Source organism: Oncorhynchus mykiss, chromosome 8 (assembly GCF_057628025.1).
Source record: "Oncorhynchus mykiss isolate SJ-2025 chromosome 8, ASM5762802v1, whole genome shotgun sequence".
In the NCBI taxonomy this organism is placed as follows: domain Eukaryota; kingdom Metazoa; phylum Chordata; class Actinopteri; order Salmoniformes; family Salmonidae; genus Oncorhynchus; species Oncorhynchus mykiss.
Window position 1 is genome coordinate 48957240 of NC_143029.1, and position 12775 is coordinate 48970014.

A 12775-nucleotide genomic window follows, 5' to 3' on the forward strand; every position below is an offset into this window, starting at 1 on the left:
GCATGCTATTGAGGAAGAGAATCATCTTTTGGGACCGTATGTGTTTGACAACTGCTGATAATCACATAAAGGGATGTGCTGTACCAAAATGAAAATATAGCTGGAAACAACACAATTGTGCATTAGATGAAATAATATTTGTATGGATGATGTTGACATTTGTTTCTTACTGCATACGTTTTTATTAAATAGTATATTCTAAATCCACTATAATTGAGAATTTCAATAAGCATTTTTCTACGGCTGGCCATGCTTTCCACCTGGCTACTCCTACCCCGGTCAATAGCACTGCACCCCCCACAGCAACTCTCCCAAGCCTTCCCCATTTCTCCTTCTCTCGAATCCAGTCAGCTGATGTTCTGAAAGAGCTGAAAAATCTGGACCCCTACAATTCAGCCGGGCTAGACAATCTGGAGCCTTTCTTTCTAAAATGATCTGCAACCCCTATTACTAGCCTGTTCAACCTCTTTCATGTCGTCTGAGATTTCCAAAGATTGGAAAGCAGCTGCGGTCATCCCCCTCTTCAAAGGGGGGGACACTCTTGACCCAAACCGCTACAGACCTATATCTATCCTACCCTGCCTTTCTAAGATCTTCGAAAGCCAAGTCAACAAACAGATTACCGACCATTTCGAATCCCACCATACCTTCTCCGCTATGCAATCTGGTTTCAGAGCTGGTCATGGGTGCACATCAGCCACGCTCAAGGTCCTAAACGATATCTTAACCATCATCGATAAGAAACAATACCTCACAGCCGTATTCATTGACCTGGCCAAGGCTTTCGACTCTGTCAATCACCACATCCTCATCCGCGATAGCCTTGGTTTCTCAAATGATTGCCTCGCCTGGTTCACCAACTATTTCTCTGATAGAGTTCAGTGTGTCAAATTGGAGGGCCTGTTGTCCGGGCCTCTGCCAGTCTCTATGGGGGTGCCACAGGGTTCAATTCTTGGACCGACTCTCTTCTCTGTTTTCATCAATGATGTCGCTCTTGCTGCTGGTGAGTCTCTGATCCACCTCTACGCAGACAACACCATTATGTATACTTCTGGCCCTTCTTTGGACACTGTGTTAACCTGTTAGAGCTCTAGGGGCGCTATTTCATTTTTGGATAAAAAACGTTCCCGTTTTAAGCGCGATATTTTGTCACGAAAAGATGCTCGACTATGCATATTCTTGACAGTTTTGGAAAGAAAACACTCTGAAGTTTCAGAATCTGCAAAGATTTTGTCTGTAAGTGCCCCAGAACTCATTCTACAGGCGAAACCAAGATGATGCATCACCCAGGAATTAGCAGAATTTCTGAAGCTCTGTTTTCCATTCTCTCCTTATATGGCTGTGATTGCGCAACGAATGAGCCTACACTTTCTGTCGTTCGCCCAAGGTCTTAGCAGCATTGTGACGTATTTGTAGGCATATCATTGGAAGATTGACCATAAGAGACTACATTTCCCAAGTGTCCGCCTGGTGTCCTGCGTCGAATTCGGTGCGCAATTGCCAGCTGCTTCCACTTTACCATTTGATTCAGGGGAGAAAGCATGTGTCCAAGAACGATGTATCAATGAAGAGATATGTGAAAAACACCTTGATGATTGATTCTAAACAACGTTTGCCATGTTTTCAGTCGATATTATGGAGTTAATTTGGAAAAAAGTTTGCGTTTTGAGGACTGAATTTATGGATTTTTTTTGGTGGCCAAATGTGATGTATAAAACGGAGCTATTTCTAATACACAAGGAATCTTTTTGGAAAAACTGAGCATCTGCTATCTAACTGAGAGTATCCTCATTGAAAACATCAGAAGTTCTTCAAAGGTAAATGATTTTATTTGAAGGCTTTTATGTTTTTGTTAATGTTGCGTGCTGGATGCTAACGCTAATGCTAACGCTAAATGCTAACGCGAAATGCTAACTCTAGCTAGCTACTTTTACACAAATTATTGTTTTCCTATGGTTGAGAAGCTGAGATGACAGTGTTGTTTACAAAAGGCTAAGCTTGAGAGATGGCATATTTATTTCATTTCATTTGCGATTTTCATAAATAGTTAACGTTGTGTTATGCTAATGAGCTTGCTGATAGATTTACACAATCCTGGATACAGGGTTTTTTTCATAGCTAAACGTGACGCAGAAAACGGAGCGATTTGTCCTAAACAAATAATCTTTCAGGAAAAACTGAACATTTGCTATCTGAGAGTCTCCTCATTGAAAACATCTGAAGTTCTTCAAAGGTAAATGATTTTTTTGAATGCTTTTCTGTTTTTTTGTGTAAATGTTGCCAGCTGAATGTTAATGCTAAATGCTACGTTAGCCATCAATACTGTTACACAAATGCTTGTTTTGCAATGGTTGAGAAGCATATTTTGAAAATCTGAGATGACAGTGTTGTTAACAAAAGGCTAAGCTTGAGAGCTAGCATATTTATTTCATTTCATTTGCGATTTTCATGAATAGTTAACGTTGCGTTATGGTAATGAGCTTGAGTCTGTATTCACGAACCCGGATCCGGGATGGGGAGATCAGAAAGGTTAACAACCCTCCAGACGAGCTTCAATGCCATACAACTCTCCTTCCGTGGCCTCCAATTGCTCTTAAATACAAGTAAAACTAAATGCATGCTCCTCAACCGATCGCTGCCTGCACCTGCCCGCCCGTCCAACATCACTTCTCTGGATGGTTCTGTCTTAGAATATGTGGACGACTGTAAACTCTCCTTCCAGACTCACATTAAACATCTCCAATCCAAAGTTAAATCTAGAATTGGCTTCCTATTTCCCAACAAAGCCTCCTTCACTCATGCTGCCAAACATACCCTTGTAAAACTGACCATCCTACCGATCCGCGACGTCATTTACAAAATAGCCTCCAATACCCTACTCAATAAATTGGATGCAGTCTATCACAGTGCCATCCATTATGTCAGCAAAGGCCCATATACTACCCACCACTGCGACCTGTACGCTCTCGATGGCTGGCCCTTGCTTCAAACTCGTCGCCAAACCCACTGGCTCCAGGTAATCTACAAGATCCTGCTTGGTAAAGTTCCCCTTTATCTCAGCTCGCTGGTCACCATAGCAGCACCCACCTGTAGCACGCGCTCCAGCAGGTACAGTGCCTTGCGAAAGTATTCGGCCTTGTTGTCCTATGGACAGAGTCTCCCACCTCAGCTGTAGATCTCAGCAGTTCATCCAGAGTGATCATGGGCCTCTTGGCTGCATCTCTGATCAGTCTTCTCCTTGTATGAGCTGAAAGTTTAGAGGGACGGCCAGGTCTTGGTAGATTTGCAGTGGTCTGATACTCCTTCCATTTCAATATTATCGCTTGCACAGTGCTCCTTGGGATGTTTAAAGCTTGGGAAATCTTTTTGTATCCAAATCCGGGCTTTAAACTTCTTCACAACAGTATCTCGGACCTGCCTGGTGTGTTCCATGTTCTTCATGATGCTCTCTGCGCTTTTAACGGACCTCTGAGACTATCACAGTGCAGGTGCATTTATACGGAGACTTGATTACACACAGGTGGATTGTATTTATCATCATTAGTCATTTAGGTCTACATTGGATCATTCAGAGATCCTCACTGATCTTCTGGAGAGAGTTTGCTGCACTGAAAGTAAAGGGGCTGAATAGTTTTGCACGCCCAATTTTTCAGTTTTTGATTTGTTAAAAAAGTTTGAAATATCCAATAAATTTCGTTCCACTTCATGATTGTGTCCCACTTGTTGTTGATTCTTCACAAAATATACAGTTTTATATCTTTATGTTTGAAGCCTGAAATGTGGCAAAAGGTCGCAAAGTTCAAAGGGGCCGAATACTTTCGCAAGGCACTGTATATCTCTCTGGTCACCCCCAAAACCAATTCTTACTTTGGTTGCCTCGCCTTCCAGTTCTCTGCTGCCAATGACTGGAACGAACTACAAAAATCTCTGAAACTGGAAACACTTATCCCCCTCACTAGCTTTAAGCACCAGCTGTTTTGCACCCCCATTATTTCTATTTCTACTTTGCACATTCTTCCACTGCAAATCTATCATTCCAGTGTTTATTTTTTTTACTTGCTATATTGTATTTACTTCGCCACCATGGCCTTTTTTAGCCTTTACCTCCCTTATCTCACCTCATTTGCTCACATTGCATATAGACTCATTTTTCTACTGTATTATTGACTGTATGTTTGTTTTACTCCATGTGTAACTCTGTGTTGTTGTTCGTGTTGAACTGCTTTGCTTTATCTTGGCCAGGTCGCAATTGCCTACCTGGTTAAATAAAGGTGAAATAAAAAAATAAATTCTAAATAGTATGTAGTATGATTACTACACAATTACTACACAATATGTAGGATGGATGGAAGGAATACAGTGCCGTGCAAAATCATTCATCCCCATTGGCATTTTTCCTATTTTGCTGCATTACAACCTGTAATTTAAATGGATTTTTATTTGGATTTCATATAAATGCTCATACACAAAATAGTCCTAAATGGTGAAGTGAAATGAAAAAAAGAACTTGTTTCAAAAACATTTAAAAAAGTGTAAAACTGAAAAGTGGTGTGTGCATATGCATTCCCCTCTTTGCTGTGAAGCCCCTAAATAACATCTGGTGCAACCAATTACCTTCAGAAGTCACATAATTAGTTTAAAAAAGTCCACCTGTGTGCACCTAAGTGTCCATCTAAGTCTCACGTGATCTGTCACATGATCTCAGTATATATACATACACCTGTTCTGAAAGGCCCCAGATTCTACAACTCCACTAAGCAAGGGGCACCATGAAGACCAAGGACCTCTCCAAACAGGTCAGGGACAAAGTTGTGGAGAAGTACAGATCAGGGTTGGGTTATAAAAAAATATCCAAAACTTTGAACATCCAACGGAGCACCATTAAATCCATTATTAAAAAATGGAAAGAACATGGCACCAAAACAAGCCTGCCAAGAGAGGGCCGCCCACCAAAACTCATGGACCAGGCAAGGAGGGCATTAATCAGAGAGGCAAAAAAGAGACCAAAGATAACCCTGAAGGAGCTGCAAAGATTCACAGCGGAGATTGGAGTATCTGTCCATAGGAAAACTTTAAGCCGTACACTCCACAGAGTTGGGCTTTATGGAAGAGTGGCCAGAAAAAAAAGCCATTGCTTAAAGAAACAAATAAGCAAACACGTTTTGTGTTTGCCTAAAGGCATGAGGGAGACTCCCCAAACATATGGAAGAAGGTACTCTGGTCAGATGAGACTAAAATTGAGCTTTTTGGCCATCAAAGAAAACGTTATGTCTGGCGCAAACCCAACACCTCTCATCACCCCGAAAATACCATCCCCACAGTGGTGCATGGTGGTGGCAGAATCAGGCTGTGTGGATGTTTTTCATCGGCAGGGACTGGGAAACTTGTCAGAATTGAAGGAATTGTGGATGGCGCTAAATACAGGGAAATTCTTGAGGGAAACCAGTTTCAGTCCTCCAGAGATTTGAGACTGGGACGGAGGTTCACCTTCCAGCAGGACAATGACCCTAAGCATACTTCTAAAGCAACACTCGAGTGGTTTAAGGGGAAACATTTAAATGTCTTGGAATGGCTAGGTCAAAGCCCAGAACTCAATCCAATTGAGAATCTGTGTTATGACTTAAAGGTTGCTGTAAACCAGCGGAAACCCATCCAACTTGAAGGAGCTGGAGCAGTTTTGTCTTGAAGAATGGGCAAGAATCCCAGTGGCTAGATGTGCAAAGCTTTTAGAGACATACCCCAAGAGACTTGGATCTGTAATTGCTGCAAAAGGTGGCTCTACAAAGTATTGACTTTGGGGGGGGGTGAATAGTTATGCACGCTCAAGTTCTGTTTTTTCTCTCATTCCTCGTTTGTGTCACAAAAAAATATTTCAAAGTGATAGGCATGTTGTGTAAGTCAAATGATACAAACCCCCCCAAAAATAAATGTTCATACCAGGTTGTAAGGCAACAAAATAGGAAAAATTCCAAGTGGGGTGAATACTTTCGCAAGCCACTGAGGATTGAGAAAAGAGACAAAGGTTTTTTTAAATATGGAAGGGAGTAAATAAAAAAATAAGGAAGAGAGGGAGGGGAGAGAGAGAGATGAACGAGAGGGAAGGAAGGAAGTGAGGAACAATAGGAACAAGAAAAAAAATAATAAAATAAGTCCGCTAAAATCACAATAGATGAAGGCCTAGGGTTAAATTCATACCCTTTACTATTCTGATCTCATTTTGTCCACACATATACAATTGTTTTCTGAACCTTCTCAATCTCTGAACATTGCTGTCATATTGACTTACAGTACATAACTGTGGCAAGGCAAAATAGTGATCTTAAGACAAAGATACAAGACCCTGAAAATGTTTTCTGACGCACTCGCGCAACTCCTCATTTATTCATCCTGTCAAAGTTATGAAATTACTGCTTTTTAAGATATCAAATGCAAAGTATTGAGCATACACTCATTGTCTGTAAATAATTCAAATGGTAGAATAAAGCTAAAGAGATATTTTTTTATCTCCATCTCCATATTTTGTCAAAAGTCAAAAGCTTTATGATTAGGTTCAGAGAAACTTAAGAATCATTTAGAATTCAAATTCTTCAAATTCCAAGGGACATCTTACAGACTTTGGCCGTGTATGAATACCCATACTTGTGTTCTAAATCGAAGACTAATTGAATTTGGAAAAATATAATATCGTTTTATAGTATGTCAAATTTCTAAAATGTCATGTGCTTTAAATGCTAGGATGTCATACTCATTTTGGTTTTTCATCTAGTAGAATTCGCTGCAGGTTTCTGAGCAAGAGAATCGTGTTCTCAGACCCATGTGTGTTTTACAACAGCTTAAAATCAGATAAGAGGAGGTCTGTATCAACATGAACGAAGGGCGGGAAACAACAGAAGTGCGCATTTTGAACGCATTCTCCATATGGATGAGCCTAGTATGTAGATAATTGTTGCTTACTGCTTACATTTATACTAAACAGTACATTCTAAATGGTATGTAATATAATTAGTAGACAGTATGTAGTTTTAGTAAATAGTAGGGGGCAACAGGTAGCCTAGTGGTTAGAGTGGTGGGCCAGTAACCAAAAGGTTGCTGAATCAAATCCCTGATTTGTAAAAATCTGTCATTCTTTCCCTGAACAAGGCAGTTAACCCACTGTTCCCTGCTAAGACGTCATTGTAAATAAGAATTTGTTCTTAACTGACTTGTCTAGTTAATTAAAGGTTAATAATAAAGTAGGCAAGACAGATTTTGAACACAGTCTGAGGAGCTATGGTGTGTACCGGCTTTAGTTCCAGCCTAGTACTAACACACCTGTTTCACATAAGCCTGTGTCTCAATGGGAATTTCCTGGTTAAATTAAAAATGATTAGCTGTATCAGTTGTGTTATTGCCGGCGTGGAGCAAAGGCATGCACATAAAGTAGCAAACTGGGACCAGAGTTGGAAAAGCATTAGATTAAGGATCTGCATCTATAGAGTGTCCATGGACAAGAGTTACACGTCCATGGAATGTGTCAAACTCACTTGGAGATTTGAGTTGGTGTTGTTGTCGCTTTGACACCAACTCCAAACTCTGACTATGACACAACTTCCACTGTCCTAATACGGACACGTTATCTATTGGTCTTATAGGGTGTCCATGAGGACAGTGCAATACTATAGCAGACTATAGCAGACTATAGCAGGCTTCCTTAAAGGAAAGGTCTGCATTATACCTTTTGCAGAGTGATGTGGCCTTCCTGTGTGTCTCTGTCGGGGGTGATTCGGAACAACCCGAGGCCATCCCCATCCACAATCCTGTACTCCATCTCAGCATTGGGCCCCACATCCGAGTCTAGCGTCTTTATCTTGGCTACCACTGAGGCCACTGGCAGGGACTCAGACATGCTGAATTGATAACTTTCTACAGGTGAGAGAGAGACAGAGAGAAGAGGAAAATTATAAAAACAGCCCACACATACAAGTTATTGATGATACCATATTCCATCTTCGCTCTATGTCCACGCTCATCGCCCTGTTGCTAAATGAATGCTACCTGTTTCTGTTGTTATTTTTCTGTAGGGTTCCTCTACCCTGTGCAGATTGAGCTATATTAACTATTGTGTGAGTCTGACATGTCTGTGGATAGATTCCCACCACCATTTCCTTCTCAACCAACAACTTCTGGTTTGTGTCCACCCTGAGATTGGAAGGTTGGGAGCTCGATCCCTGGCTGAGTCATTAAAAAATCTATATATATTTAACCTTTATTTAACTGGACAAGTCAGTTAAGAACAAATTCTCATTTACAATGACGGCCTACCCCAGCCAAACCCAGATGACGCTCTGCCAATTGTGCGCAGCCCTATGGGACTCCCAATCACGGCCTGAATGTGATACAGCATGGAATCAAACCAGAGTCTGTAGTGACGCCTCTAGCACTGAGATGCAGTGCCTTAGACCGCAGCGCAACGCAGCCCAACAATGTTACACACATCTCAAGGAACCATGGAACCTTCAGGTTTGCAACTTCACTTTATTAAGTTTATTTGAAAGCGACAAAGCACATTAATCAACATTTCTGTGAACGTGCCAGATTTAGCCAGCCTGCTAATTTCACTTGAAGTCCATGGGCAGGTAGACAAAAGCATCCTCATTCTCCACAAGTCACTGGGATGGAGCTTTTTGATCTGAAAATACAGATATTTAGATGGGTCAACCCCTTCTCTATCACTCAATAATGCTGTTATAGCATTGTGTCAACACCGTCTTCTTAACAATGGCACCGCCTTTCATTAGGTAGCGATAAAAAAAGGGTTGTTGTAAAAATCCAGTAAAAATTGTATTTTCTAGTTGAGTAATGGTGTTCTGTGGTTGATTATGGTCCTGTAGATATAGTCTGGCCCCCAAAATACTGTATACAGTTTTATCAAAACAATGTCATTTTTGCCCTTATTAAAAATCAAACCCTCTCCTGTTTCTCTCTTGAGGCAGCTTGATGTACAAGTACACCCCCTGGACATAACTCTAGTCTATCGCAGAGCCTTACCCTCAGTCTATCTCCTTAATGCTGAGTGCCAAGCAGAGACACATCCGGTCACGTTTTTACAGTCTTTGGACTCCAGAGTGGTGCAGTTGTCTAAGGCACTGTGTCTCAGTGCTTGAGGCATCACTACAGACACCCTGGTTTGAATCCACAACCGGCCATGATTGGGAGTCCCATAGGGCGGTGCACAATTGGCCCAGCATCGTCCGGGATTGGCTGGTGTAGGTCGTTATTGTAAATAAGAACATGTTCTTAACTGACTTGCCTGGTTAAATAAATAAAAAATTGTGCAAACTGACTGAAAAGAAGGGCTTACTGCGAGAGAAGTGTGGTGGGTTGTCGTTGACGTCAGTGAGAGTCACCATGACGGAGGTGGTCCCAGAGAGTCCTCCCATCTGGCCCACCATGTCCTTGGCCTGGATGACCAACAGATACTGGTCCCGTGCCTCACGGTCCATATTGGGCAGAGCTGTCTTGACCACGCCTGAAAAAAAAGATTAAATAACACTTTACTTAGGGCATTCAGTTATAATATAACTTGGTACATCTTGGTATGTTTTTGAATCAACTTATGTTATGTCTTTTACGTGGCAATTTTTCAACATTCTTGAAATGACTGATTCATTTTTTACTCAGATTCTTTATAATATTATAGTAACTCATAAAAAAGAATAGACAAATCCCACTACGACTTGCCCAGCGTGCAAAATTTGGCACATTATGTAATAATTTAGTTTTTTTCTGGTTGTAAACTGGTTTTCAGGATGAGAAGACATCATGTGATTTACAACCAAGTGGTCTTTGTTACACTCCGAAATATAGAAAGAAAATGATGGCGAGATCAAGGCATCGTGAGAAATAAGTCATATTTTGGTTCTTATGATCTCGTCAGATCATTAGGTTAAAACCAGATAAAGATACATTTTTATGGTTGATTAAACGACATTAACAAAACCTCCTTAAACAACCAGTACACAACCTGACCACAACATAAAATACATCATAACGATGTCATTGCAACCTATTTTGCTTGCTGGGAAGAGTTTCTCCCCGGTATGACAATGACCATATGGTTGTATTCTAGAATAATCCTTGGCGAATGCGCCATCACCTCTCTGAGCCTTCAACTCATAACTCAGGAACGTTATTACAGTTTGTCCCCGTCGCCCATGGTCAGCACTCTGGTTCATGCATGCAGTACTCCACTCAAAGAATGATGAAATAAGAGGCAGCGCGTTAGGTTGTAAATGCTGTCCTTGATGGCAGAGGAGAGGCTTTTAATCTGGGAACAGACTACTGTACGTGTGCACCCTCCCTTACACTCAGTAACATCAGGAGAACCATTATAAAACACAGTTTGAGTTGTATTAAGTGATAACTAGATAACAATTTCTACCTTTTGATAAAGTACCAGTCAAAAGTTTGGACACACCTACTCATTCCAGGGTTTTTCTTTATTTTTACTATTTACTACATTTTAGAATAATAGTGAAGACAAAAACTATGAAATAACTCATTTGGAATCATGTAGTAACCAAAAAAGTGTTTAACAAATCAAAATATATTTGAGATTCTTCAAAGTAGCCACCCTTTGCCTTGATGACAGCTTTGCACATTCTTGGCATTCTCTCAACCATACCATAGTTGTTTAGTAAACTGTTTAGTAAACTGATACATTAACTTGCTTGGCCATGCTGTAGGTTTATGTTTTGTTACATGCATTGTTTACTTTAATTTATGTGTAGTTGAATTTATTCCGCCACAGTTTGACTGTTGGCAGAATTTTGGACATGCTTTACTCATCTCATATGTATATACTGTATTCTATTCTACTGTATTTTAGTAAATGTCACTCCATCTAAAATGTATATATTTCTTAATTCCATTCTTTTTCTTTTAGATGTGTGTATTGTTGTGAATTGTTTGATACTACTGCACTGTTGGAGCTAGGAACACAAGCATTTCGCTACACCCGCAATAACATCTGCTAAATATGTGTATGTGACCGATAACATTTGATTTGATGTCATTTTGTTGTCTCAGCTTTATCGTGTATTACGGTGGCACATGAACTAATGGGTTATAGAGCAAACATTGCAATTATCACAACATAGGTTGTAACATGACTTTAATCCTGGCTTGGCTTCCTCAGTGATTTTACCCACGTACCGTTACTGGGCAATTTTAAGAAATATTCAGTGATGTATTTATCTACAAACTGAAAATGTACAAAGCATAAAACACTCAAATAAGCTTTCAATCAAATTGCCTTTTGTAAGTTTGAGGAAACTTGACTTTGCTGTGTAACACAATGTCAGAATTCTCCAAAATATCTCATATTTTAATATTGCAATCTAACAAACTATCCCTGCGGAGGTTTAATAATTTGTATGTAATTATGCGTATAAGACAGACAGCACAGAATGCGATGGGATGCTAGGTATCCCTATTTTGCACTTTTGCCTAAACCTGCTCCAGGGGTGCTTCACTGTGGCTGACTCTGGCTTCCAACACCTTGGGGTGTCCGTTGATCCAGCTTTTAGACAGTATACATACACCTCTGTGTGATTTGGTTTAATCCTCACCGGTCTTTGGTTCCACAGAGAAGTAGGGCTGGCCCTCGAGGATACTGTAGATCACCCTGGCACTGTTTCCATATGTGGGGTCATCTGCATCTGTTGCCACCACCGTCACCACAGATGTGCCTGTAATGACAAATCATTTGGTCATAAAAACAACTGAAAAGCCTGTTTCACCATTTATTTTTTTCTTCAAGCGTTGTAGTTGAACAGACAGGATCATGTAGGTAGACAGAGAAATGCTGATCATTGTTTTGTCGAAGTAGCTGTGGAACCAGGATTTGATCCCATGGGGGCTCGGATGAATAGTGATCGTGGTGGTGTTCTCCACTAGACGAAAGGCCAGAAGTAGGGTTGTAGTGATAATGTATTGCATGGTGTAGGCTAGAGTTGGTCTTGCGTTTCAATTCAATGTGTTACTTTTTATTTTATTTTACTAGGCAAGTCAGTTAAGAACAAATTCTTATTTTCAATGACGGCCTAGGAACAGTGGGTTAACTGCCTTGTTCTGGGACAGAACAACAGATTTTGACCTTGTCAGCTTTGGGATTCTATCTTGCAACCTTTCAGTTAATAGTCCAATGCTCTACCCACTAGGCTACCTGCCGCCCCGTTCTCATGAGCCTGGTTTGTGAGGTGTGCTTTGAAAATCAGCCCAAACTTTGTTATTTCAAACTGCTTCAAAACACAGCTTTGCTAATATGAAACTTGTGATAAAGCCTGCTTATGTTTAATAAACATTTTGAACATGATCCTAATTAAAACACATGGACACTAATAGTTGTTTTGTGAATTTAGCATTTCCGCCATGCCCTGAATCGGGAAGAACAACAAGTTTCAAGACAGCCCACACGGAAGCTACCACAGACATACAGTACATTTGCGGGTTTTGATTGCATGCATGTGTTTTTTCCATTTGCATTGGTATACACATACTCACACAGTTCCAAGACATGATGCATTCCCCAACATACAATATCAGCATATAAAATGTCACCCAATCACTACCTTGGTGGTTCAACTGGCCTTCAGTAATTCAACTGCAATTTTTCAGCACAATCGATTCAGTCACAAGGGGACAATTTCAGCCAGCTATAGTGGCTACTCAAATGTATTGGTAGAATCTTGAATTCAGTTAAATAAGTCCCCCCCGGTCCCTTTCTCCTCATGAT

General features: G+C 40.6%; 1 protein-coding gene and 1 long non-coding RNA gene across 3 annotated transcripts in view; both read right to left on the bottom strand.

Annotated features, from left to right (window-relative positions):
* LOC110529117 (uncharacterized) overlaps positions 1–12775 on the bottom strand; it is a 307966-nt gene that overhangs the window by 160286 nt on the left and 134905 nt on the right. The window lies entirely within an intron of this gene.
* The window catches only part of LOC110529987 (cadherin-7-like), a 165810-nt gene that overhangs the window by 87537 nt on the left and 65498 nt on the right, over positions 1–12775 (bottom strand). Inside the window, exons 4-6 of the mRNA XM_021612703.3 lie at positions 11610–11729; positions 9341–9508; positions 7715–7902 (exon numbers count right to left, since the gene is read on the bottom strand). Coding sequence (XP_021468378.3) covers positions 7715–7902; positions 9341–9508; positions 11610–11729 — 476 coding nt within the window. The remainder of the gene's footprint in view (positions 1–7714; positions 7903–9340; positions 9509–11609; positions 11730–12775) is intronic.